The sequence below is a fragment of the Equus quagga genome, chromosome 1 (genome assembly GCF_021613505.1).
Source record: "Equus quagga isolate Etosha38 chromosome 1, UCLA_HA_Equagga_1.0, whole genome shotgun sequence".
In the NCBI taxonomy this organism is placed as follows: domain Eukaryota; kingdom Metazoa; phylum Chordata; class Mammalia; order Perissodactyla; family Equidae; genus Equus; species Equus quagga.
The window spans coordinates 45959944-45981969 of record NC_060267.1 but is presented as its reverse complement, the minus strand read 5'-3'; the positions used below and the strand labels follow the sequence as shown (position 1 = coordinate 45981969).

The window sequence follows — 22026 nt, the reverse complement described above, 5'->3', positions numbered from 1 at the left end:
CGCCCCGCCCCGCGCGCTCGCAGACCCCGGGGGCGGCTGCCGGGAGAGATGCTGGAAGAAACTTCTTAAATGACCGCGTCCGGCTGGCCGTGGAGCGTTTCTGGGTTGGGGAGAGGAAAGGAAAGTGGAAAAAAACTGAGAACTTCCTGATCTCTCTCGCTGTGAGACATGTCTGAGACTCCTGCTCAGTGTAGCATTAAGGTAAAGATCTTCTCCCCCTCCCTCTCCGTGCTCGAAAACCTTGCGCTGCACCGGCCAGGGCAGTCGTGCTGGGCTCTTCCGAGGGGGCTGTTGCAGTTGCTCTGTTCGCAGTAAATTATTTGGGGCGCCAGAGCAGGAGATGCAGCTCGCGGCGGCTGCTATACCCTTTAGTTTAACCTTGCTACTCCCCCCCGCTGAGCCCCCATCGGCTCCTCGGCCCCCACTCCACCCCCTTTCTTTTGACAATGAAATGCCTGTGACAATTGGTCAGGAGGAACCCGAGTGGTCTCTGGAACTGCAAAACACCCCCGTAATTAGTGCGCTTTTTAAAAAACCTGCTCCCTACTCCTACTCCCAACATGTGACTGAAATATAACTTTTGTTCCCGAGGGGTGGTCTCCATAGAAAAGAAGTTCTCCAGCCCCCGTTGAGAATGGAATCATTTCTTTCTTTTTTTTTTTTTTTTAAGGACACCCTGAGTCTGATCAGACAGGATTTTTCCCCCCTCCTCTGATTGTAATTGCAAGCGCTTGTCGGAGAGACAGTCCTGGTGTCAGCTTTTCCTGGGCATTGCACAATGAATTTCTTTCTCTCTCGCTCTCTTTTTTTAAACCAAGGTGCGTGAAGTTGCTGAATGTTTATTTTACTCCGATGCATATGAAAGTTGAGCAATCCCAAAGTAGAAAACTCTACTGATGCAGGCGGAGAGGGAATTATCTAAGTGACCAGGCAAAATGACCTTCCCTGTTTGACAGTGCAGAGAGGATATCTAAGAGGAGAAATCTCTTGGCTTTCTGGCCGTGTTTTGCAGTATTGTAAATACGGGATGGGGGATGTTTGCAAACACAGCACTTGGCTTCCAGGTAGTTGTGTATGTGGATGTATATTATCTCTAAAGGCTGGTGCTTCTGCGGTTTTTTGCTTCTAAAAAGTTGTTGTAAAGTTTGCCACCGTGAGGAGGCAGAATAATGTGTCCATCTCCCCCAGTTATTCCCATCGCTGCATTTATTGTGCCCTTTATTCCTTTCACTGTTGTGTCAGTACCCAGGTGGAAGAGCCTTCAGCTTCTGTGAGAGGCTGAAGCTGCTGAAGTTAGTTTGTTTTGGGCTTGGCCCGTTTACTATGTGTTTGTTCATTGAGTGGACCTTGCAGAAACAATGCACAAATAACCTGTTTTCTTCTTCTATGGGGAATTAGAGAAACCTTTCCTGGTTTAGCACTGCTTTTCCATTTGGATCTGTTTAGAGGAAACAGTGTTTTATCATATTCGATTACGAGGTTTTCATAGATAGACTCAGATTTTAGTGTTTCTTATCAGGGAAGATTTTCATGGGTTTGAGGCTGGGCTAATGTGAACTGAAAAGGTGGGTTGGGTTTCTTTGTTTTTACCTAACAAAAATGCCCCGTGGAACTTTCCGGCTTCTGTGTTTGTCCGTATCTAGGGGTAGCAGTACATCTGTGGTGGAGGGGGTGTCAGAATGAAGAACTTAGGGTACTTCACGACTAGTTTATTTTTCTGCATAAATTAGATTCTACAGTGAGTTCAGGAAAATCCTATGGTATGGATAATCTATTTGACACTCCATAACACAAACAAAGGTTACTAAGTAATAGAATATTAAATAAGTAAATTGTATTTAGCTCAATGGCAATAAATCTGACATTAGGAAAATCTGGATCAACTATGGGGCAGTAATTTTAGCCTGAAAACAACAAAAAGCAATCCTTTCTGTGACTTTTCTTGATCCCTCTTCTAAGGAGACTGCATATCCCCACTCTTCTGATGGGCTTATGTCTGTGTGCAGCTGGCAGAAGTGCCACCGAGTGGCTGGTTTCATTGTACTCTAGTGAGAAAAGAGGACAGCCGCCCCTTTCCTTAGACACACACGCAGAACAAATCCCAAACCCGAACAAAACACTTTCCTAACTGTGACATAAAAATTGCATCTGTAGTTTGCGTAATATTCTTTTCCTTATTGCTGACCCTCTCGGTTCCTTTGTGGTAGCTCTTTTCACAACTGTGTATTTCTATGTAATTAAAATAGATTTAATGTTCTTTGCTAGTGGTGAAAGGATCACTTTTATTTTGGATTGTTCTTCATGGAAGCAGTATATGACTGTCAGCTGAGACTGTGTATATGTTTAGGTGCACATATGCAAAGTGTATTTTTCCATGGCGTTTGTTTAATTCACAAGGTCCCAGTAAGAAGTACTGGAGATCAAGGACCCTGATTATTCCATGTCATCTGAAAATGTTCTGGTGATGTGCACAGTGTTTCATTTAGTCCTTGGGATGTGGTACAGTGACTGCATAATAAAAAATGTTTGCTGCTAACCCACAAGGAAGTACTGGGATTGCTTCTAGAGTCCAGTAAACAATAAACTTTTCTGTGGAGCGGAGAATGAATGTCACAGCTTTCAAGGATGAGCTGATGAATCTGATGTACTGAAGACATGTGACGTGGAAGGCTCTCTGTGTGTGGAGAGATTTCCCTCCCTCCTCCTCTCCACTCCTGAAACCTTCGTCACTTGCTCTCATTGCTTATGAGCAGCTGGTCAGCAGGCAGTAAATTCCTCAGCAGCTGGTGTGATGGAGCACAGAGGAGCCTAACCAGAGGCAGCCATAGAGGGAAGTACTTTGTTTACTTCTGAGCAGTGTCTGTTCTACTAGAAAAGAATAGCGTACGATTTAGGTGGAATTTCCAAAGTGAAAGTTTCTGAATCAGTCAGTCAGTGACACCTTTGTATGTATCACTTCTTTGGTGGCGGTTGACAATGAATGCCCGATAATAGCTTTGATATTTCTTTTCTGCTTTATAAGGATGTTTCCATCACCTAGGGAAGTTAATATCAGACACACATTTTGTAGTAGAAGGCAGTTGACCAGCCCAAGGTCACCCGAACTATCTCCAAGCCCCACTGTCACTCTGCACGGCGCTGCCCCTCGTGTGTCGTGGCACTCTCATCATGGGAGTAAAAATGCTTTTATTTCGGATCATTTGGGGTTGTTTAGTTTAAAGACAGGGTCAAGTAACATAAAAAGTCACTATTGTTTTTCAGAGGGTTGCATGGCTGACTGTGCTGGTCACGGGAGGAAGGAAAAGGCTGCCTTTTCTATCATCGGCCTTCACCTTCAAATCACCTGTTTAGTTTTAAGTTCAGCCAAGTTGCAGCGGAACGTGGTTATGGCCTAGCAGACAGTTCTTCGTGAGGCTTGGCACGGTGCTCTGGTCGGCGAGGGCTATCCAGATTACAAAAACTGGTCACAGCACTTGCCTGGTCCCCTTTTCCCTGCCCTCTGTATTGGTCGTCTGGGGCCCTGCCCTCCATACTGGTGGGCTTCCTTAGCAGAATGAACTCTCTTTTCATTTTGCTACGAATGGGGGACTCTGCCTTTCCCCTACTGGACTCTGAGCTCCTTGGGTTTGGTGGTGATGATCTTTGTGCCGAAGTGCCTGGCTTGGCACCTGGCACGGAAGTGTTTCTCAGTAATGTTTGCTGATTTGGAGTGAGGCACGGGATGAGGTCAGCACCCTTTCCCCTGTCTGTCCCTGTGTACCTCAGGGTGACTTAACCCCTTTCTCCACTAGCTTGCATGAAGTATTTACGAGGGCCACTCTGCTGTCTCAGGGAGACCTGAGCACTCCCTGGTGTCTATCCAAAAATTATTATCAGTAGAATTTTGGTATAATAATGTTTTATTAGTTTGATAAAATTACCAAAAACTGCTTTTGTATCTAAACAAACAAAGGAATTGAGTAAAAGATACAAGGGCCTGGAGGAATGACTTGAGAAGGTTCAGATTAGCGGGCCAGTTGCTTTGACAGTCAAATCAGGGAACTTTTAGACTTTCCGAGTTGAAACACCTCCGAGATAACCTGGCTCAACCTCCCATTTTTATAGAGGGGGTTCCAGAGAGCTAAATGGTTTGCTTCAGCTGATCGATGACCGAACCTGGTTTAGAGCAACACAGGCCTCCTGGTTCTCGGGCCATTGCATCGTGTTTGCTCGGGTCCTGGTGTATCATGTATAAAAGGCCCAGGAAATTCGATCCAGTAGGCTGCACCCTCTCTGGCACTTCCTAGCTTGGTCCATTTTAATCACAAGCCAGCTGGTGTGAGGGCACGGAGGTATGTGCCAAGGAAGATGGTATGTGGAGGGAGCATTGGGCCGAGAGGGTATATTGTTAGCTGTGAGAAGAGGAAGCAGTAGGAGTAGGGGCTGAGGGAAGAAGGGCTCGATGGAATTGTATTTGTACTGCTATTTGCAGCAGTTTTTTTTATTATGGTAAAAAAGATTATGTTTACCATCTTAACTATTTTTAAGTATACAGTTCAGTCATGTTAAGTATAGTCACACTGTTGTGCAACAGATCTCTAGAACTTTTCCGTCTTGCAACACAAACTCTATACCCACTGAACACTAATTTCCCTTTGTCCTTCCTCCTAGCCCTGTGTAACCACCTTTCTATTTTTTGTTTCTATGATTTTGACTCCTTTAGATGCCTCGTATGAGTAGAGTCATACATTATTTTTATTTCACTTAGCATCCGTGTTGTAGCATGTGACGGGATGGCCTTCTTTTTTTTTTAAGACTGCATAATGTTCCATTTTATGTGTATGCCGCATTTTGTTTATCCATTCATCTATCAGTGGATGTTTGGGTTACTTCCATCTCATGGCTGTTGTGAATAATACTGGGGTGAATGAACATGCGTGTGCAAATACCTCTTGGAGATCCTGCTTTGAGTTCTTTGGCTATATACCCAAAGATGGGATGGGTAGGATGCAGCAATACTTTTTTTATAGTGTGTGAGGGATTGGTACTTCTGCTTTGGGCTGAGGGCACTGGGCCTGTTATCAGGGCCTGTTCTGAGAAATCCTTGAGTGGGCCATAGGCTCCTTTACCCAGGGGCAGCCAAACTAACACCTTCATTTATGCATAGTAAGCTCTATGCCTCAAATGACATCAGCCAAAAACATGGCAGCTGGTCCTAGAGAAATAGCTTCCCTCCTTAGCATGGGTAAGTCAAGGGGCAAAATACCCCAAATGTGGGCACCGGAGGAAGGTAGAACTAAAACAAATTCTTAAGTCTGACTTGAGCTGCATTTACTCACACTGAGGAAAGTTGAGGGCAAGGGGATGAGGGGACTAACTTGAAGAGCAGTTGCCTTCTCTTACCGATTTTCAAAAGTTTCCCTTTGGTGTGGATCTCCCAGCTGAGTGAATCGGTGTCAAATGAAGCCCCCTACGGTGTGGCATACACAAATGACAGATTTTTCTCTGTGAAAGCTACTTTAGAAAAAGCGCTGGAGTTTGTTTTCTGGCAGAGTCCTTCATGGCTGTATTTGTTGTTAGACATGTAAAAAAAACAATCTCTGTGTGTATTTGTTGAATAGAATGAGTGTGAGTTTACTCCGGGTTCCCACAGCAAAAGGGGCTCAGCTTAAAGGCTGTTTGCTGCCAAACCTAGCTTTTGAGGAGAGATGAGACTGAATTAGTGAGAAGTTAGAATTATGGCCTATTAAAAACACATTTTTACTGATTTGTGAACGTACAGGAACCAGTCTGGTAAAGTGTTGCTTACTGGGGCATCTCAGGGTGAGCCTCAGTGAACAGGCAAAAATGGCTTGTGTGCCACATCATCTGTTGGGTAGAAATGAGAGCTATTATGTGCTTGAAACTGCCCCTTCGCTGTCAAAATATCATCACGGATAGACTATTTGGTCTGGTAATTTGCTTGATAACCTTTTCTTCCTAGTGAAAATCTACAGTTCAGCCTGGTCTTTGTCTAAATGATCTGGAATCTTCAGGCAGTGGGGGTGGGGTTGACGAAGGAAGGCATTAGCCCATGTTTCAGTGTGGACTCCTGGAAGAGCTCACTCAGTCCTGCGGACCATGCTTGTGGAAAACCGTGGAAGACTTGCATTTTGGGAGCTTTTTAAATTCTGTCTGGTCAAAGGTCTGCTGTCTTAGTTGCTGTGGCTCCTACACTTGCCTCTCCTCTTCTTCTCCCCCCTCCTCCTCACCACCATCATTTGTTGACCACTGCTGCGTGCTGCTCCTTGTGCTAAGTGTTTTATCTACACTGTTTCATTTACTCTTCACAACTCCCTCGGGTGCAGTTTTTCACCCCATTTTACAAATGAGGTAGCTGAAGCCCTGAGCGGTTAAGTGATGAACTGGCCTAAGATCTCACAGGCTGTATGTGGCAAAGCTGGGGCCAGAATCTATGTCATGGGACTACAGTTCCAGAGTGTTTTCCATGGCACTAATCTCAGGTACAGCCATCTTTGTGAAGAAAATGAGGAAACTAAGCATGATGGGGAGATGGTGGAGCGTCACATAAGCCAAGCTGAGAGGCAGGAATGGAGTGGGCAGAGATGTTTACTCAGGTCTGGAATCTCTTTCCCTCTCTGGTTTCCTCTGAAGGTGCGTTGTTCCTCTTGTAGTGGGGTTGACTAGGTGGGCACATGGCGCTACCCACCTTGGAATGAATGTCCAGAGCTTCCATTTTTACACCAATCCCTGACATTCGCTAGTGACATTTAGTCTTTTGATGGGTTTCATTTTGGGCCTTTCTTGCTTTTCTCAGAAACCTTTCTTTTCCCTCTCTGCTTTTCTGCTCTTTTCTGCTTTTTCTGCCTAACTGTTCCTTCTTCAGTGGGTGACAGGCTGAGGCTGTGTCCTCTCTTCCTGCCTCCGTGCTAGCTGTCTTTATCTGCATGATTCCCTCGTCAGTCTCTTTTCCTTCCACAACTTTTTTTCCTTTAAAACTTTTTAAACAATTCGTGAGCACACTGTTCTTTTTTTTTTTTTTAAACCATCCTCCCTGTACATCTTTAAAACTGAGATTTCTAGGAATCTATTTGAAGTCTTTGCAGATGTTCCCTGATTGTCCCCCACGACCAAAGGAATCATCTTTTTTCTTTTCCTCTCTCCTCATAACCTGATCATCTTGCCTTGCTCTAATTTACTTGAAGGAAGAGGGAATTTTGGCCATCTGACTCCATCAATTTCTGGATTTGAGTGGCTTTCATGAGGCATGTCTTCAGAGCAGATAGAGGAAGGCAGCAGAGAGAGATGTGGTGTAGAGGCACTAAGAGGGGACTAAGGAAGCGTGGTCCCCAATTCTAATGAAACATATGAGGAAACTGAGTTCGTTGTCGTTTAAGTAGTGAGCCTGAGCTCACAATGCTCATTGTAGCCAAGCCAGAGTCAGAATCAGGGGTTCTGTCTTAGGGCCGTGTCCCTCTAACACTGTGGCAGGGAAAATGGATAAAAAGCAGACAAGAATTTAGAAAGCATAGGTTCATCGTGAGGACTCGTAGAGAGAGAGAGAGAGTTAAACCCCTTTGTGTGGCACCACACGATGACTGATGATATTAATGATCATAATTATGACTCCCAAGTTAAGGACAAACTTTGTGAGATATAGGAAGTGAGGAAATAATGCAATGCATTTTGGAAAGCTATCCAACAAAAATGGTTGGCATAAAAATAATGTTAAGTTTCAAAAGGCTACGCTTCAGTTATCTGGACGAATGACTTATGAAAAACACTTTACTCCCCGGAGAGGACGGGAAAGAGCTATCCAGTAAATCTGCACGCTCCCCAGACCTGGTGTGCTCCTCGGGGGTATTTTCCCTTTGTGTGTGGGAGTCAGACATACGGAAAACAATCTCATTTCCTGAATGACCTGAAAAGGACACGTCGCTCTGCTGGTGTGCGCGCTCTGAGTGAACGTGCTCAGTGATGTCAGTGTGGCCACAACGTAGTTCCAATCACCTCTGCTTCAGATTTTGATTTGCATTTCATTCTGGCTGGTGTTGTTCTTTGGTTCTTTTCTGTAATGTCAGTTTCTCTTAAGGGGATTATAAATTGCTGAGAAGAGGGGTCCAGTCATGGCCGTACCGCGGAACACTTCTAGGGGCAGAGCACAGACACTGGAGTAGACAGACTGAGTGTGAATCCTGGTTCTTGAACTTGTTCATCTTAATCTTGAACCTGTTAACTTATCTGAAGTAGTAATAAAAATACCTGTATTTTAGGGCTGTTGGGATATGTAAATTGCCTAATACAGTGCCTTAAACTGTTAAAAAAACAACTAGTTCTTCTTCCCCTTTATAGATCCTCCACATCTTATGGATCTAGAAGGGGCTGGAGATTTTCTAGTCTGTGCCTGCATTATACAGTTGAGAATACAAAAGCCAGAGATGTGAATGGTCTTGCTCAAGCTCCCATGACTCGTTCGTGGCACTGCCTGGACTAAAGTCTAGGCCTCCGGAGTTGATGGAGTCCCAGCAAGTGCTCTTGTCACTGTCCCATTGAGTTTCTCACAGGGCTGGGGTCACTCAGTCAGCGCTCAGCAAAGCTCTTATTTTAACTTTAATTGAATTACAAGCCTCAACAGCAGGAGAGATGAGCCAACTGCAATTACATGATAATAACAAATGCCTTTTGCATCTTACAGTCAAGTTTTGAGGGAACAGCTAGTGTGGTTCTGAATAAGTTTCCAGAGATGAAAGAAAAGGAAAAATCCTAAGCTTGGAAGTACTGTACAGTGACTCTTAACTAGCATTATTACTCAGCACTCAAGTATTTGAACCTCTTCAGGGATCCGCTTGTTCATACAGTTGCTTATTATTTGCGACTGGGGCGAGACTTAAAAGAGAACATCAATTCTTTAGTCTGCTTTTGTTTAACTGGCAGTTCCATGTCTGTCTGACCACAGAACAGACACTGTTTGCTGGGGGGTGGTAAATTTCCAGTTTCAAGAGCGGAGAGTACATGGCTCTTAGTGGAAGTTTATAGAGAAGAGTTTGAAAAAGCCAAATTCGTTACTTCAGGGCATGAGGGAACCTTCGTTTTTAGTAAATGTTAAGGGATTGAAGGATCTGTTTTCAGCAGCTGTATTCTCTTTGCTGTGGACCTCAAATGTGTTCCTGAGTTCTCCTTTGTATATACATGTCCAATGAGAAGATGACATATAGACTGGGAAGTGATCCTTTTTGAGGAGTAGTGGGGAGAATGTTAGCTGCCTCTTCTGCCAACCCCATGAAGCAGGTGTGGGCACTTTCAGACTATTGAAGAAAGAGCTACAGTTTGGAGAGAAAACGTTCCTCGGCTCTCCTCCTAGAAAACACAAGTGAAAGTTTGTGATTTTCTTCTTAGCTGCCTCGTCCCCTCTCCAGTGGGTTATGACAGGCCGTGTAACTTTATCTTCCTGAAGACTTATCTGTATGATGAAGTCAGTAATCCCTGCCTCACGCACATCCCCTATATATGAGGAAGCAGTAACCAAAGATGAGATGCTGACTCTAACGTATTTCCTGGAAGAAATGAGCTACAGATAGAAATCAGCCTTGTATTAAAAAAAATCAAACCCCACAGAACAGCCTGTTTGTCTCTGGTTACCCATTTCCCTAACACTTCCCCTTGTTCCTTAGTGAAAGTGTGGGTCTAGGTGTGGCAGCTGGGGCTGTGGGGCTGCTGAGCGATAAGACAGAAAGAGGCAGGGCTCAGATTGGCCGCCTTGCTGCGGGTGTAGCCGGAAACAGTGCTGGGGTCTCTAATGAAGAATCCAGGTCCAGAGACAATTTAGAATTAGTATTGTTCCAAGGCTAATGATTAATACTCGGATAAATAGATCTGCACTGGAGTGGGCAGGAGGAACTGTAAGAGAGACTTTACAAAAAGGGAAGTGGGAGTTTGCTAATCTCTTTTCTTGACTGCTTTGAGGAGCTCCGATGAGGGAAGGCAGCATCTCTCAGCGCTGGGTCCTTCAGTATTCACTGTTACTGCTAGCCCGTTTGTCTCTCCCAGTCTATCCTTGACCATCAAATCAGACTCCTGCCGGAGCAAACCACACTGTAGTGTCTCCTGACTCAGCCCCGTATTTTTCTGTATAGATTGGTGATCACGGGCCGGGCACCCGAGGGGCAGAAGTGAGTTCTCTTTTCTTTGGGCCTCGTTGTGTCCTCATGTTCAACATCCTGCTGCAGAGTTGGCACATTCGGTTTTGGGAAATGGGAAATCTGAAGGATTGGACCTCTGGTGCATTTCGTAGCTGCTGTGCCCTCCTTTTAACTTGAGATCTGAGAGATTTAAAAAATCCGTGTTGTGAGTTCACTTGACTTGTGCTTTGCAGGGTAGAGCCCCAGACGTTCCTGACTCACCAGTCTTGACAATAAGGGCCAGTGAAGGGGGCCAGCAAGTCAGGAGTCACCCTCACTTTGCATCTTTTGATCTGGTCCGTATTCGAAGTGAGGTGAACTGGGTGAGAGAGTTGTCATTTAGGGATCAAATCTGAGTAATGTAGATCCCCAGTCTGGGTAAGTCTCCTCTTCTCCCCGACTTGGAGACCGGAATGACCTGATTTGGCTGACTACATCTCAAATCCCCTGGAAAGCTGCCAGCTCCTTCTTTGACTTTATGCCATTTAGTCCTTCCTGTAGTCCGCTGACTCGAATACTTTAGGGTGAGGTGAAAGGAGAGACCATACCAATTGGAAAGGTAGGTCTTTACCCTCGGAGAACCAGAGAAACAAAGGCTCGCCTTCTGAGTTTTGCCTTCTGCTTTTCTGCGTCTCTGAGGCCCTGTGCTTTAGCAGGGCTCTGAGTTAGGTGGTCAGGGTGCGCCTCTCTGCAGGCAGGAGTCAGCTGCAGGTCAGACACAGCTTTTGAACACGATGGAATCCAGGGGGAATGTTGGCAAGCACAGCAAGGCTGGAGTGATGATCCTCTAATCTTTTTCAGCATGCTGTAAGGGTATCTTTAACTTTCACCCAGACAGGCAGGGAGATGGGGCGGAGGGACCTAGGTGTTCAGTTACATCTCAAGTAGGGCACCTGTTAGTATACATGCTCCCACCCTTCCTGGCCCCTTGGCTTTTCTAAGCTGCCTCCCCTAGAAAATGAACAAGGAGCCACTGACATCAATGGCAGAATATTTATTTGTCATCCTCTGGCTGCAAGGCAGTGTGCTCTCCTTGGAGATAGCTGGGACAAGGCCTCAGAAGGAAAAGAACCTTAAAAATGCTGGAAGGAAAAAAGACAGAGAGCCAAGCAGACCCCACTAAAAGGCCTTGTTGTTCCAGCAGAGAGGGACGAGATGGCCCCAGGGGCACAAGTCAGTGTTAACGTTAGCAGGCTCTTCCGAGAATGTGTCTGTTTTGAAAAATTTGGTAAAATGGCCAAGTGGAGCTTCTCTAAGGTAGGGGGAGTGCCCGTGTGTGCTTTTGTGGTTAGCCATCGTGTTGAGCAGTCCGATTTAAGGGAAAGATGGTTCTGTGTACGTTTCTATTTCAGCTGTGGTATTTAAATCTCACCATGGAGGAGGTGTGGGTGGGTGAGAGTGTGGTCCTCTTGCCTCTTGGTTCATTTATATCTAGGTTAGAGGTGAACGTGAGTTCATGACACATTCTGTTTTTTCTTTGGGTACGTTTCAGAGCCCAGGGCAAATCCAGTTACTCTGCTTTGATGCGTGTTTGTGGACTGCCAGGCTGAACGCCAAATGGATTATGGGGAAGAATTCACTTCACAGCTCTGGCCCCCAAATTCGTATCTGGTGATTCTTCCTGGGCTCTCATAGTCTTAGGGTTCTCTTTTCTTAATCTTTTGGGACTCTGAATGGGGCCTGTGTTTGACAAGGTTATGCTTCTTTGGGGGAAGTTCTGGCTGCACACTTCCCCAGGCAGGGCGAGCAAGTGTTAGTCCAGCTGGCTGCGTTTTGGGTTGGGCAGTTGATCATGCTTAGCACTTCAGGGGCTTCTGGGATACCATTTGCCAGAAAGGCAGTCTCTCAGCTGGTCCTAGTGTCCCCAGGGCGCAAGTGTTCGGCTTTGGGGGGAAATTCGCAATCTCAGGTTCACTCTTCGTTCGCATTGGTGTGAGTTAATGGCCTTGTAATTGAAAGTGCTCCACACTCCGAAGCCTAGGAAGTGCTTTCTCTGGGTCAGGGAAAGGTTTCCTCAAAAAGTTACTGAAGGCTCAAGCTTTAGAATTAGCACTGGAGGTTAGAATTATCATGTTCTAGGGAGAGCAGCGAGAGGGTAGCTGACACCACGCCTTTATGCACTATTTTTAGTGCTAGTCAGGACTCTATGGTATGGCTTGGGCTTTCTTGGGCATCATTCTCCTTTTATCCCAAGGGTTTGTCCTTGTGACTCTGCATATTTGCACCTCTATTGCATGCTCACAGGATCAGAAGTCACAGAAATTGTGGTATAATCTCTTTTCTAGCTTATAGAGTGAAACATTGCACAAACCCCAGCCTGGTGGCAAAGAAACCTTACATGTAGATGTGAAATATATGTCTTCAGAGGGTTAGTTTTCTGATGGGCTATAAACGGATTGTTAAACAGCAATGTGAGGGGCTGTTAACAAGCTGTTTCTAAGAGCATCTCCCTGGTCTGGTCTGAAAAGGTAATGTGTACCTATTTCAGCTATGAAGTAGTTTGCCTGTGGTGTTTATATGTTGGTAGATTCTGTGTGTGTGTGTGTGTGTGTGTGTCTTCAGTGGTGAATGAACTGAAAAGATAATTTTGAATGTTGTTTATTTGTTCCTATGTTAGTGTCCATGTTCTACACTGGGCTACGTTCTGGTTTGCTTTTAAGCTGCCTTTAATGAGGAGATGTTTGGTCAACCATCATGTATGAGTCAACCAAATTTCAAAAAGCTTCAGTATGTTCATGATAATACTCTACGTATATAATAATTGCTTTAAGGATTTAGAATACTTGGATGAATAGGTAAATCACCTTCCCATAAGCAAACTGTCATTCAGGTTCCCAAGTTCAGCAAAGCCGGGTTCCTATTGGGCCCGTAATCTTATTTGAACTTCTTTTCACATTCAGGTGACATAGCTGAAAATTGGTCCATGCCAGTTTCTGCTACTATTGGATTTTAATGAGAACTCTTTCTGGTTACTAGGATGCCATGCTTCTGCTGTGTTTGCAGCTGCTGTGTTAAAAAACAGGTGTCTCTTATAATCCTCTGACGGGATCAGTTTGCTAGCCTGGCAAAGCCTTATTATTATTGTTTTTATTTATTTATTTTTGTCCCACGTAGGTCAGGTACTGCCAAGAGCTGTTGATAAGCAGAATGAATGTCAGAGAAGATGGCAGCTTTTCTTGGTGGAGGTTTCTGTTTAAAGAATCCGTCTGAGAGTCTTACACCCTAAAGATAGAGCTAAATAAAACTGTTCAGGATGCGAATCACAGGGGAGAACAGCCAAAAGAAGGATAGTAATGAATAGTTCTGCCAAGTCACCTCTCTGTCATTCTTCAAAGGCCAGCTTAAGCCAGTGCTGTCATAACAGGCATCCAGGACCAAGGGGAGTGAGTGATGACCGTGGTCCAGGGCACACTGACTCATCCACTGTGGTTTCTTAGGGCTACTGGATCATAAGCTTCTGGAGGGCAGATGCACTGTTGTCTCCAGCCTGAAAGGCAATCTGCTGCAGTGCTCCACAGCCCGTATCTCTCACGCTATCCTTTCTGTTCCATCCTGACTACACTGTCTGCCTTCCTGCCCCAGACTTGTCAGTTGTCTCCTATCTGATCTTCCTGTCTCCACTCCCTACACCCTCTAGTCCAGCTCAGAATGATTCTTTGCAAATAAAAATTTGATCACATCATTCCCTTTCTGACCCTCCAGTTTAGGATGAAACCCAGCTCCTTATCATGGCATGCAAGGAAGGCCCTGTATAGTCTGCCTTTCTAGAATCATCTCCAACCTCCCCCTCCACATTATGTTGCAGGCAATACCTGCTCTCCTCCCAAACCGCATAATGAACTTTTATGCCTGGAGTCTTCCCCTGATTCTTTTTCTGCCTGGTAGACAACTTGTCGTCTGAAGCCCATTTCTTAAGCCTTCCCTATTGCTGACAGGCACGGCATCCTACAGCTCATTGAACATGCCTGCTATTGGCAATGATCCGGTTAGTTTAATTGTTTATTATCCTCTAACTAGAGTGAAAGCCCACTGACAGCAGGAGTCTGATGGATTTATTTTTGTATCTCCAGCGTCCTCACAGCATCTGGCACAGAGGAGGTCCAGTGTATGTCAGTTGAATAGAATTTTTTAAATCAGCAAGTATTTATTAAGTTTCTATTTTATGGGCTTAGTGAGTGCTGGGCTCTGTGATAAGTAAGAGAAATGTAAGATGAAGACCTAGCGGTGTTGGAATCCTGAGCACATACCCCTTGAAGGCAGAGGCAGGAAGAAAGGTAGAGACCCAATTTTTGTTGCAGTGTCAGGACCACATGGCAGGATACCAAAGGGGCTCTTGTGAGACCTAAGCACTGCACAGACAGGTACACACAGCACCTACTCATTCCTTTCCTCTTGATTGCACGCCTTCCAGAGACGAACGTAGACAACTGGAGATAAACGCTTGAGAACCTTTAGATTGGATGTGCAGGAAGAAGCTTGGGCAGCCCCAAAGGAATGAACTTATTCACCAATCCATCCTCTTTCTTTTTTTTTAAAGATTTTATTTTTTCCTTTTTCTCCCCAAAGCCCCCCCGGTACATAGTTGTGTATTCTTCGTTGTGGGTTCTTCTAGTTGTGGCATGTGGGACGCTGCCTCAGCGTGGTCTGATGAGCAGTGCCATGTCCGCGCCCAGGATTCGAACTAACGAAACACTGGGCCGCCTGCAGCGGAGCGCGAGAACTTAACCACTCGCCCACGGGGCCAGCCCCCCATCTTCTTTCTTGACTCAGCTCAAGATGCCTCCTGGGTCAGGGAGAGAGAGAGCCGATGGCTGTTTGTTGTGGCCGTGTGTGGTCTTAGCATTGCTGACTCTCATACTCTGGGAACCAGTGGCCTGTCACCACTGTGTGGGGCTCCCAGTTGTTCCCTCACTTCATTCTTCTTCTAGTTGGTCGGTAGAGATAACCTGAGAGAGTAGCACAGCTTTCTGCGCATTCTCTGAAGGCTGTGATGGCCTTTCCAAGCAAAGGGAGGAATCTGACTCTGCACTTGGGTCAACTTTTTTCAACGTTCTCTTCCAGATTCCATGTTCTCCTTTTCACTTATCTGAGATGATCTCTTTGGAGCTCTTATTTTATTCCTAGTGTCTTGCCCTGAAGGCCTAAACAAGTGAGAACACCTGAGTGTACCACAGAACTAGAAAAACAACTCAAAGTCATGTCTAATGGATGGTGTGACAGCCTCCACATTTCTGTTTGAGTGGACAACTCAATGCTATTTGCTTAAAGAAGAGACTATTGGGGGAGTGTACTAGGGTCATGAACAATCTGATAAGTGTGAAATGAACCAATTGGGAGAAGTCAGGTATTTTTCAGACACAAGCAGACACACCTGGGCCTTCCACAAAGCCCAAATGGCTCATCTTCTCCTTACTCTTGTTGCCATTGACATACAGCTGGGATTCAAGGCATCAGGATATGTGAAAAGTTTCAACATCCTGAACCCAACTAGACCCCAGTAAGAGTTATTCCCCCCAAACTGTCACCAGCCAAGTTTTCCTGGCCACCTGCCAGGGGCTCTCTTTTTCAGGCCCGTGCTGCAGCTGCCTGCCAGCCCGCCTGGGCTTGATCTCATCTCGGCTACAGGTGGGTCTGTCTCCAGGCTGCTTTACTCCAGGCTCTTCTGTCCTGCAGGGAGTCCAGGTTTTCCCTTGCCTCTCTCAGATAGGCTCCAAGAGGGGTAGTGTGGCAAGTCGGGAGTTGTTACAGGAATGCTGATGTAGGCTTCCTTAGGGAGCAGCAAAGCGTGGGCCTGTGCGTTCCTAGTGAAAATGCACATTTATGAAGCTGCTAAGGTAGAGAGTGGCCACTAAGGGTGTGCCTGTGCCTTCTTATGAGCACTCACCTTATACAACTCATACTTGGACAATGCGCTGCTGTCAAGTTTCTTCCCACTGTTAGTGTCCTTGCTCAACATCTCCTCTGCCAAGGCTTTTGATATACAGAGGCCATTTCCTTCCCTGTCCACTTCCTCTCTCTTTCTACCAGCCTCACAGGACCCAGTGGTAACCTTACTGTTCCAGGAACACACGAACCTAGGGCTTTGTGCTGATGGGACCTAGGGTTTTTGATAATTAGTATGTCACAGTCTGTGGGACTGTCCCCTATTTAGTTCCATGAGGAATTACGGTCTTAGTTCTAGCAACCTGCTTAAGAACAAACTCTTGAACCTCCATGATTATGTTAGGGCTGTCAGTCATTGTTTTCACTTGAAGTTGCTTAAAATTTGACCTGCCTAGGAGAAAATTTCAGGACACTTCTTAGTGAGCTGTTGAAATGTAAATAGGAATGGAATAACAAGTGCCATGCAGCTATGGAAGGGGCACACAGCCCCCAACAGAAGTTACCATATTTTCCAAACCTTAAATTGTGATGTGTGATCTGATAAAGAACTTTCTTTTTTTTGTACTCTTTTGAGGAAGATTAGCCCTGAGCTAACATCTGCCACCAATCCTCCTCTTTTTGCTGAAGAAGATAGGCCCTGAGCTAAGATCTATGCCCATCTTTCTCTATTTTATGTGTGGGATGCTGCCACAGCATGGCTTCATAAGCGGTGTGTAGGTCCGTACCTGGGATCCGAACCTGCGAACCCTTGGCTGCCAAAGTGGAGCACGCAAACTTAACTGCTACGCCACCAGGCCAGCCCCTGATAAAGAACTTGTTACTCTTTTTCATTTATGTGGCAAGCTTTACAAAAGGGTATGCTGTTATATTTTAACATATTACTTTTATCGAAAATAGAATTGTGTGAAATCAGGGCTGTTGAGGAACAGCCTTACCTCTGACCTGTCTTCCAGTGTGGCAAAGGTAACGCTCAGTGACCAAAGATACCAGACCGTGGATCTTTTCCGCACTTTATTTTTACGACTCCCCAGCTGATATTAAGAAGGACCAGTTAGTATGTTTGTCTTTCTTCTGCATGAAAGTTTCAAGGACACTTAAGCTTTCTGCTTCGGGGCAAAATCTGATCACAAGCTGAGATCAGGAAGAAATTTTCCCCCTGTGGTATCAGATTGCACAATTGCCCAGCCAGGTGTGCTACCTCTGTTAAGCAAACACACACAAGCACACGCCTCCTTACTGGCCATCATCGAAGCAGGATGTTGGACTCTGTGGGCCAGCAGCCTAACGGCAGCTGCCCCATGTGCTCCTGCCCTTGGCTTTCCCCCGCTGTGCTGTACTGAACTCGGGGCCATGGCTCCCAACCCTCACCAACTCTTTGCAGCTCTCCCTTTGCAGGAGATTTGAAATTGGGTCTAAGTAGATACACACCCACACGTGCATGCACGCACATCTTGAAAGAGTTTTTCGTAAACTCGCTTCCCTTTTCCTGGGCTTTGTTTTAGTTCCTCCACCACATCAAACCCATATGCATTCCCAGAACATCAAAATACTGTTCACAACTAATAGTAGGATTCTTTGGCGTAAGGCCCGCAGTTGCCAATCTCAAGCTTGTGTTGTGACTTCTAAAAGAAGCTGGGCGGTGGGGAGGAGATGGACTTTTTCTTTTCTTTTTTTAAGGCCCTGGCTTTGCTGCCTCTTGTGCAATAAGATAATTACCAGCAATTCCCAGGCTCGCAGCCTGCGTTTCTTCCCTGGCGTCGCTATCTCCTGTGGTGCAGTTCTTCCTTCTGTCTATTATTAGCCCACTTAGCGCTACCATTCACTTCCCCACCTCTCCTTGGTTCCCTCCTCATCTTCCTCCAGTCTTCCTTTTCCCTTCACCTCTGTAAAGTTATTTTGGGGAGCATTTTCCATGTTCTATTCAGGTATGAACTTTCTTTTTCTTTATTAGAATAAATTTGTTTCCTCTTCATTTCATCATGCATTCATTCACATTCCCAAAATAGAAAGCTTAAGCCTTCTTAAGCCTCCCACACCTCACGTCTGGCTTGTGAACCTTCACAACAGGATGTGCTAAAGTGAGTTCCCTGGAGACAGGTTTGCTGCATCCGAGGGCTGGGGGCCCTGGTGCCCCTCATAGCCACCGGCTCATCTTCACACCATCTCTTGCCCCTCTCTCTGCTTTTTGATGATTCTACTGTAGTCGTCTTCCTTCTCCAGATACCTGTTTTCGTGTTTAATTGTTCACGTTGGTTTTGTTCATTTCGTAGTTTATTGTTTCCTTTTCCCCTTTAAGGTTTTCTTGTTCTTTGGGGTACACTGATATTCCTGTTAATTAGAGATTATACCAGTTTCCATTACCTAAATTTGCTAAAAGGACGTAAGAGTGAGTATTTGGTACTTTTACCAAGCATGCCCTTCAGAAATAGGAGAAGAAAAGTAGATTTTTGGCAGCTTCTGATGTAACAATAATTTCAAATTTATAATAATTGAGGAATAGTTCATGTGATTCTTATTGAGTAAAAACTTAAAAATTACTCTTTTCTTTGTAATGTATGTGAGTCTCTCTCAGTTTGGGTAAGAAACCCAGTTTAAATGTATGACTTTTTCAAATAGTGACCTTAGAAATTATTATAATTATTGCTTTAATTTCAACAACGAATAATTACGTTCTGTATGTTAAGAGTTTTAATGTTTATGATACATTACTAGCGCAGTATTAGCCTATCGGGAATTATAATTTTCTCATTTTATAGCAGAGTTTGTAATGTGTGCTGTGCTGTATTTCAGTAGTGAAACTGCATTTCTTTCAATAGGTTTCGTAGTCAGACCTTGACGGAGGTAGCCATATTCTTTGACCTTTCATTACTCCCCATTTGTAATATTTTTCTGTGTCGGGGCAGTTTCATCCTGTTTGCAACATAGCCTGTTCTGGGAAGGGATGGAAGGAGTTGAGGAATTCTGTTTGAGTCCTCCCCCATCACAGAGCAGCATCATTTTGGGAAGGAAAACAGAGAAGTTCTCATTCTTCTAGAAATAATGAGGAGAAGATGTAGGGAGGCGGCTTACCAGATCAGTTCTAGGACCAGCCCAGACATCCGTACTGATTCTCTCTTTGTCGATGAGAAGTAGCCCTCATTAGCTTTAATATCAGGCGAGGGGAGTAGGTGAAGTTTTATTCCACCTAAAGCATGACATTTCTCTAAGTATTACACTTTGAAACCTGCCTTATAGTGTTTTAAAAATGTTCTTTTCAGAATTTTAATCATTTATAATAAAACAAAGAGCTGCTAGCATTTTATTAAAGTCATGTATACTTTTTGGAGAGGGATAGGCGAGGGGGCAGGGATTGTGGGTTGTTCTGGCTTTTTAAAATCTATCTTGCTCCTAAAATATCCAAAACCAAAAGTGACAAATGTTGGAGAGGCTGTGGAGTAAAAGGAACCCTCATACACTGTTGGTGGGAATGCAAACTGGTGCAGCCACTATGGAAAACAGTATGGAGATTTCTCAAAAAGTTAAAATAGAAATACCTTATGACCCAGCCATCCCACTACTGGGTGTCTATCCTAAGAACCTGAAATCAGCAATTCCAAGAGTCCCATGCACCCCTATGTTCATCGCGGCATTATTCACAATAGCCAAGTCATGGAACCAACCTCAGTGTCCAGCAACTGATGATTGGATAAAGAAGATATGGTGTATATATATACAATGGAATACTACTCAGCCATAAAAAAGGACAAAGTCATCCCATTCACAACAACATGGATAGACCTTGAGGGTATTATGTTGAGTGAAAAATGCCAGGCAGAGAAAGACGAACTCTGTATGACTCCACTCATAGGTGGTAGTTAACATATGGACAAAGAGAACTGATCAGTGGTTACCAGGGGAAAGGGGGGGTGGGGGGAGGGGACTAGGGGTGAAGTGGTGCACCTACAACATGACTAATAATGATGTACAACTGTAATTTCACAAGGTTGTTAACTATCATAATCTTAATAAAAAATATATATTACATCACATTACAGTAAATATATATATTTTGATTTACTAGAAAAAAAATCTATCTTGCTTCTAAGAAGTGATGGGAATAACCAAAACCTTAAAGCTTATTGTGGATTTCTCCTTTCCAGGACTGGGACCCCCCGTCCCCCCACTTGCATCCCAATGGTCCTGCAAAGGAGGAGAGGAGAGAGCTGTGGATTTTTGTAGAACTCAGTTTTAGCCTCCACAGCAATTCCAAAACAGCGAGGACTCACCAACTTAGACTTGGGAGTCCAGTGGGGTTTGGTAGTTGGGGTAGAAATTGGGATTCCAGCTCAAGACTGCTGCTCTAGCCTGAGAGTTGTTTAAGAGGGGCCTGAATTGGAAGCCTTGTTTTTCTGACTCTTTCATTCAACTTCAGTCTGCTGTCCAGTGCTCCGGGTCTCCTGTCACAATGATGAAGGATGGAACAGGCAACATCACGATGCGTACCCAATCAGTTCTGACTGCTGAGCACTTGATATTCAGCAGATGCTCATTAGAATAACAGAATTTAGACATTGAGAGCTACAGTTTTGAGGAATTTTAGGCTAAGGCCCAAACTAGAACCCAGGTCTTCTGTCTCCCAGCTGGCTGATTTTTGATTCAGCAGTTGATTTTATTAATTTTAGGCTGTATGTTCAACATAACAGATCAGTCCAAGTCAAATCACTGATTAGTGGGGATGAAAAAATGAAAAACTCAACCAGGTAAACTGAGTGAACATATTTACTTTTCAGTTGGGTGTTTTTTGGTCATGTAAAGAAAACCACAAACTCAGAAGGTCTTGAATATTTCGTGTTTGGGTCTTTTTTTTTTCTGTAAACTCAGAATGAATTAATGACAGAATGAGTAGGAAATAGATCATGTGCGTAACCCACCATCCGCTCCCCTGTCTCACCCCCTGCACTCCCCTGGGTGTTTCAGGGCCCATTTTAAGGTGAGAAGTTAGTTCTGGCACCCTGGCCACCCTGTTTCCTTTTGAAAAAAAAATGTGATCACGAGGTATTTATGTTACAATGCATTCTGGCTACGGGAAGGAACCGACTCCCAACCCAAACCGAATCGCCTCCGAGATCCTATTAAACAGCGAATGCCCTGAACACCAGTGTATGAAAATGCTTTTCTAGGATGAGCTCAAAGCATTTCATCCTCCAAGTAAAATCTATCTGCTCGCACTTAGATCGTTCAAAGGCAGATGGTAGGCAATAGAAACAAAGAGGCAAGCTGGCAAAAGGAAAAATAAAACCACAAATATCTGTACATGAAGGTGATGTACGCTCTTGCCAAACTCCCTCCTAACTTCGTTAACACAGCAGTGTAGCAATTAAGTAACATAGGAACTCAGACTCGTATGGCTAATACAATTGTCCTCTGGTAATGGGGTGAAACAAAGCTTGCATACAATAGACAGTGCTGTTCACCAAAATGCAGGGCTAAAGGAGAGTTTAGGAGGGGATCAGCAGTATGGCCAATAAACCATGGTCCCCATAGTGGACAGCCACCTTATTAAAATCTCACAGACCCTCAGTGTGTGAACAGTGGGGTCACTGGTGTGAAACGCTTGCTATTACAGAGTTGCCATGTCTTAAGGAGACGGGCCACTCAGCGATATTGAGCTTCCTGTTGGAAGTAAAATGTCCTTGCGGTGAGGGAAGGAAGGTGGTGAGCATCATCGCTCAGAACCTTGGAAGAGGCCAGAGCAGTTGCTATGTGGAAAACCCTGAATTAGCCAGGAACGCAAGGTAGTGCCGTCTTACTGCTGTGGGAAGGCTGTGTGACAAGAAAGCCCTGTGCATTCCCTCAGCCTTTTCATTGACTGGAGGACTTTCCAGACTCTAAAATCTGGCACTTCTCACTAACCTTGAACTTGAACATTCAGTGACAGAAGGGGAGGGGAGAGGGTTTCAGCTGCTGGAGCTGGGTATTTGTGTAGCTGCTCCTGCAGCAGGCCATT

General features: G+C 44.8%; 1 protein-coding gene across 3 annotated transcripts in view; it reads left to right on the top strand.

Moving 5' to 3' along the window:
• Positions 1-6: 6 nt before the first annotated feature.
• The window catches only part of ETV6 (ETS variant transcription factor 6), a 219516-nt gene continuing 197496 nt past the window's right edge, over positions 7-22026 (top strand). For all 3 annotated transcript variants that reach the window (XM_046665812.1, XM_046665803.1, XM_046665796.1), the window contains exon 1: positions 7-201. Coding sequence is in view for 2 of the 3 variants with exons in the window: in XM_046665803.1 (XP_046521759.1) it covers positions 169-201 (33 nt within the window). In the remaining variant the exon portion in view is untranslated. The remainder of the gene's footprint in view (positions 202-22026) is intronic.